General features: G+C 40.7%; 1 protein-coding gene across 1 annotated transcript in view; it reads left to right on the forward strand.

Annotated features, from left to right (window-relative positions):
* Negr1 (neuronal growth regulator 1) overlaps positions 1–3,686 on the forward strand; it is a 718,441-nt gene extending 714,755 nt beyond the window's left edge. Inside the window, exon 7 of the mRNA XM_021195962.2 lies at positions 2,865–3,686. Within this exon, the coding sequence (XP_021051621.1) occupies positions 2,865–2,989 (125 nt within the window). The 3' untranslated portion in view covers positions 2,990–3,686. The remainder of the gene's footprint in view (positions 1–2,864) is intronic.
* Positions 3,687–5,979: the final 2,293 nt, after the last annotated feature.

The raw sequence follows: 5,979 nt of genomic DNA on the forward strand, positions 1-5,979 counted from the left end.
AGAGAGGCAGAGAGGCAGAGAGGCAGAGAGGCAGAGAGGCAGAGAGGCAGAGAGGCAGAGAGGCAGAGAGGCAGGGGCAGGGGCAGGGGCAGAGGCAGAAGTAGAGGCAGCTCTTGCCCTGAGGTGTAAATGGTGACATGAGCATGTAAAATTAGGAGCGAGTCCTCTCACTCCTTGACTAACTGCCCTCCACTTTTACCTTCCTGATGGTAGCTATCCTGAATGAGGAGGCCAGTAGCCACTGTTTTACACTGCAGAGAATCATTCTATGGTTTCATCCACAAGTACAATAACACTTGCATTGCTGTGTCGTCAAGAGTATTTAAAAGTATGTTATTTTAATTATAAACTAGTTAATTAAAAAATATATAATTGATAATATTTTTGTCATGTTTAAGATAAAAGGTAATGTGAGTTGAAGTGGGGCTTTAGGAAGAAAATGGCATTGCGAATAGATGGCAAAATAGAAGTTTATATGGGAATGTGTAGAATTAAGTAACCACAGGGCCATGTCTAGAGTACTTACCATCATATTCCTGTCACTTAATATTTTCTTTGATGCCTAATTCCATAAAAACTTACTGGATTAACAAAGGGAAGCACACCCGTTTATGATCCAGGACATACGCTTGTGTCCTGCTTCAAAAGAGAGCCAATTCTGTAAGACCAAAGTGCACATTGAAACGGTAATTTCTTCATTTAATTGAATTGTTCCCTTGAGCATTTCTTGGGCATCTGTTATGTGCCCAGATTTTGTTTCAAGCAATAGAAACATAAATGAAATATGAATGACTCCAGAAATAAATATGTGAACACATATTTGCAGTGTAGGGTGATAGTGGGACTGCAGAGGATTGTAGACAGAGAAAGGTTGGACAGAAAGGAATGCTGTGATATATGAGACATTGGACAGGCCTCCTGAGGTCATCCAAGCTCTGTGCGGATCCTTCCTTAGTATGTAACGATGACAGAATGACTTGCCTGAACTCTGTGCAGTCAGAGCTGAAATCCTCTCTTGTCTACAAAGCCACTCACCATGCATTCCATTACAGTCCCTTCACTGATCCTTTCATCGCACTCAAGATTCTTAAAAGCAACAACTCCAAAGTAGCTGTTAACAATTACATATTCATATTTCTAAAATGCTCTCCCAGGTCTTCATCAAGCAAAAATAAGGATTTCCATGATTTTACATTAGACGTCTTGGGTATCAGACACTGAAAAGCTCTGTTAACCGCAGAGTTGCGTTCCTCTTTTCACTGAAAACACCCACTTCTGTCAGATGTGCTCACCGCAGTAGTTGCTCATGCATCCCTTTCTCTGCTTATTAAAAAGTTACAGCTCTGACCTTCCCCTGCGCATATGTCACAGATGTGTAGCTTGGTTTTCATTTGGATCCCCCAACAACTGGAGGGGTGCTGTCCCTAAAGCTATTGGCTGTCTGTGGAATATGTTCCTCTAACTACACTATCTTGTCTGGCATCAGTGGGAGAGGATGCACCTGGTCCTGCAGAGACTTGATGTACCAGGGTCAGATGATACTGGAGGGTTGGAGGGTGGGAGAACACCCATTCAGAGGAGAAGGGGAGGGGAGATGGGGTAGAGGACAGTTTGAAGCTCCAACACTGGGTTCACTGTGTACCCCTCCCACCATGGGTGGCCAGTGTCTCCCTCATACCCTATAATGTCACACCAGTATCAGAATGTAATTATTGCTCTTGTTATGTGGCAACTAGTCCTTTATGAAGTTTCCGTTCAAACTGTTCTGCTGGTGATTTAAATTCAGAGCCATAGACACTGCTCCTGGATTTGAGTTGTAGACTTAGGCATAAAACGTCTTTATCACAGGATTCGATTTCAACAAGACCATAAGACTTGAAACTTAGGTTTCATTAGCAGGTGGTAGTTAGAAGAAACATGGCAGGCATGTTGTTCGTGCTATTATAGTGTGATGAACGAACAACATCAGTCCCAAGCCCGGTGATGCTCACTTTCAGGAACAGCATGATCCAGGCAGCCCTCAGCAACAACCTTACCTACCCAGAGCTGCAGCTGACCTGTTTGGCAGGCAATGGCCATGCCCTAAGCCTGGTGACTTTTCGGGGCTTTTGTGTGTTAAGCTATGCTTTCTAATGTATCCATGCAGCCTGTACATTCCTAGTGCATACTTTCACCTGCACTAAGCTCTTGTCAAGATGTGAACTCTTTCCGCTACAAGTCCTGAGGTTACCTGCCTAGAACTTTGTTTCAGTCTAGCCCCTTCAGCCCAGCAAGGCTGATCTACATCTGAGACTCCAGCATGGTGCCTATAGTCTCTTTCCTAACACTTCTCCCATAAAACTTTGTAAAAGCAACTCTCTCCAATCCTGGCAACTTCATATGATAACTTTTCTCTCAATAGAATTTGCATGTTCAAACTCTAATGTTGTATGGTATTTGATGCAGTTGTTTAAATGTCTTCACATGCATATAAAACGAAGTCCCTGGAAAGGAAAAAAAATCTACTTTTGTTTGTTTGTTGTTTTTCCAGCATTTGATGTAGTATTTGGCTGTTCCATGAAAGCTTCGCAAATGTATGCATTAGTGAATATTGCCTGTGAATGCAAACCAGTACACTTAGGAGGAATCAGAGTATCAGTGGACCGAATTGGGTCCAGAAGTTCATCGCCAGGTTACACCACAGCTCTGCGAGGTGGATTTTATCATAGCTCTTTTGCCCTTAAAAAAAACTGACCTCAAAGGTTAATCCTAGTAGGCCCGATGAGGCTAACCATTTCTGCCCCAGCACCATCCCAGTTGGATATTGTCAAGAATACCAGAAGGTGAGAACTATATTTGACTGACTCTCTTCCATTCCTTTCCAGCTCCAAGTACAGCCCAGTATGGAATTACTGGGAGCGCCTGCGACCTCTTCTCCAGCTGGAGCCTTGCGTTGACACTATCTTCTGTCATCAGTATATTCTACCTGAAGAATGCCATCCTACAATGAATCTAAAAACCCATGAAAGGCTTTTAAGGAGTCTCTGGGAGTGCTGATGGCTGGATCCAATCTGGTGCAGTTAGGTTGAAGCAGCGTGGGATACCATCGGCCGTCTGTACGCGGGTGACGCCTTTTGTCTGTGGAATTGCTGGTTGTGTAAATACTTTCATTCTCCTCTCCTTTTGATTAGACACACGACCTTGTGAAGCACTGCACATTGTCCCTTTTTTAAGATGTGAAAGGTCTGAACTTACTTTTAGAGGATATTAATTGTGATTTCATGTTTGTAATCTACAACTTTTCAAAAGCATTCAGTCGTGGTCTGCTAGGCTTCCGGCTGTAGTTTACATAACAAATATTGCAGTGAACCCATGATTCTTTAAGGCTGCAATACAAGGGTTCCATGCCCTGTTTCAATAAGAGTCAACCCACATTTACAAAACTGCATTTTTTTTCTTTTTGATAAAAATTCAAATAATATTGCCTTCAGATCATTTCTTCAAAATGTAACACATATCTAGACGTCCCTGCTCGCATGACATCCAGGTTTTGGAAATGAGCCTTGTAATATAACTCGCTATGCTTCTCCTTCTAATTTCAGCATGGGTGTGCCTTCATAAAATAATCTCTTTGTCTCTGACAAATACATAGTTTTCCTAAACTCTGCAATCTGGAAGCAAAAAAAAAAAAAAAAAAAAAAAAAATATCCCAAAAAGCTAAACCCCCCCCCCCCCGGGGGGGGGGGGGGCAAGAAGCTATTAGGCTGTGTCTAGTCATTACCTGTTGGGCCCGAGAACTTTGCCCACAGCATCTCAGTTTTCTTGATAAAACAATTTAATAACATGATTGAAGTTCAGGTTTAATACTAGTGTCACTGTGGGAAAGCACAACCCATCACAGGACAGCACAGCCTGTTTGGTAAAGCAGCAGTCTCCTGCACTGTGGTCTAGCTTCTCTGCATAGACCGCAGCCCTGCCACCCAAGAGACATGAGGTGGTGAGTGCTCAAATTAGGCTTTGACATCAGTAAGTTACTGTGACAGAAACCCTGCAGATTTCCATCTGATTTTCTGTCATGTGGTTGATAGGAATGCATCTTATGTTCCTTAAAATTTCAAAATGTGTTTTAAAAAATATTAGGCATCCATGCATAACAGATCAGCCCTGAAGTAACTAATTCTTCACCAAAATCTTGTTAGTCATTACCACTCAAACTGATGCCAAAACTGAAGACTCACCATGTTTCACTGCATCTTACAGGACATATGTGAGACGCAACCAAATGGACACACCAGAAGGAGGGCATCATGGGATATGTTAATCACTCAATGATTGTGAATATTACATTTTTTCTATTCAAGAAACAAAACTACATTTTTGAAGGAAAATGCTGTTAGTCTAACTACTATATTACAGGAATAGGCTCATGGTCTTGCTTTTGACCAAAGAAAGACCAGAGCCTTGAAAGCCATTTTTCAGGTCTTATGAAGTTGCCAATTTCAGCACGCCTAGGTTTCTACAGTGACCTTCTGCACACCCTAACTAAAGACCTACTCTCAAAACAACACCCAAGGACTTTCACAATGATTATTTTAGGTAGTTCATGTTTTGCCCTAGAAGGATGGCTTTAAATTTTTAATTCTTTTCCAAACAAATTTTAGACCCAAAAGACACCATAAATCTATTTTAATTAGGAAAATGAATCATAAGTGAGGAGACATAAATACATAGTCTTCCTATGAAATGGCAATAATGTGGCATAATGCTATGAAATTTACTAGCTGTAATAAATTTATGTCATTTTGATTGATATATTAAAATGAATTTTGAAAATTGTGGCATTTAAATTTCTAGGTGATTTGCTACTAAATATGTTTTGTGGAATTAGTGAGCAAACAACAGAATTATTTTTCTTTGTATTGCAGCTTTAAAGTAGCACACTCCACAATAACCTACTTTTAGAGATAGCGGTGCTACCATGGAGTGTTGGCCACCTGAACCGCTGTTTGGGGAGAGAAGCAGTTGGAGAATGCGTATTATACAGTGACCGTTTCCCTAGAGTTAAAAATGCCTCCTCTGTGTAAGGTGTGTAGGGTACATGTGAGGTAAACTGAGGTATAAAATACAGATGAACCAAATAATTAGTTCTAAGTGTTGTCATGATTCCGAATTCGTGGAGTCCGGTGTTTTTCCATAGAGTGTGACAAAGGACAGTCATAGCTCAGTAGCTACATGTATTTGCCTTTATGTTAGAAGAGACTTTCTTGAGTGACATTTTAATAGAGGAGGCATCCGCTATGTTTTTCTGTATTACAGCAGCATAGTCCTTAGGCGCCTGGACAGAGTGAAACCATGAGTATTTATGAGTTCAGTATTGTTCAAATAAGGCTACAGTATTTGCTTTTTTGTGTGAATGTATTGCATATAATGTTCAAGTAGGTGATTTTACATTGACGGGCATCTGAAATGTCTGATTACTCCATTTTATCAGTCCTGACTGTACAAGATTGTTGCAATTTCAGAATAGCAGTCTTATGAAGTTAATTTTATCTTTTGATTTACAACAATTTCTTTAGCAATTCATTTCAGCATTATGTTTTCCACAATATCCATTTGTGGGATACCTTTTGTTGCCCCTAAATTTTTAAAGAAAGAAGGAAAAAATGATGATAAAGAAAGGAGAATGAGAAAAAGGAGAAAAGAAAAAAGAGTATGGGGGATAAACAGAAATGACTGAAGGAAGCGAAGAGATTGGGAGGGGAGTGGGGGAGAGCTAGAATCTTCTGCTGATGAGCCTATTGAACTGCATTCTTGGCTTAACTGCAAATGGCCTAATTTTTTTCCAATGATCTTATTCTAAACCTAAGTCCTGCTATACCCTGTGGTCCTGCTGGGCAGAATTTATTGAATGATTCCACTGCCCAGGCCATAGTACTGAGTGCTTTTTGCAGTCACTGAGATTTGAGAGAGAGAGCATTTCAAACATAAAGTCACTTTGGG

This window comes from Mus pahari, chromosome 4, assembly GCF_900095145.1.
Source record: "Mus pahari chromosome 4, PAHARI_EIJ_v1.1, whole genome shotgun sequence".
NCBI classification, from domain to species: domain Eukaryota; kingdom Metazoa; phylum Chordata; class Mammalia; order Rodentia; family Muridae; genus Mus; species Mus pahari.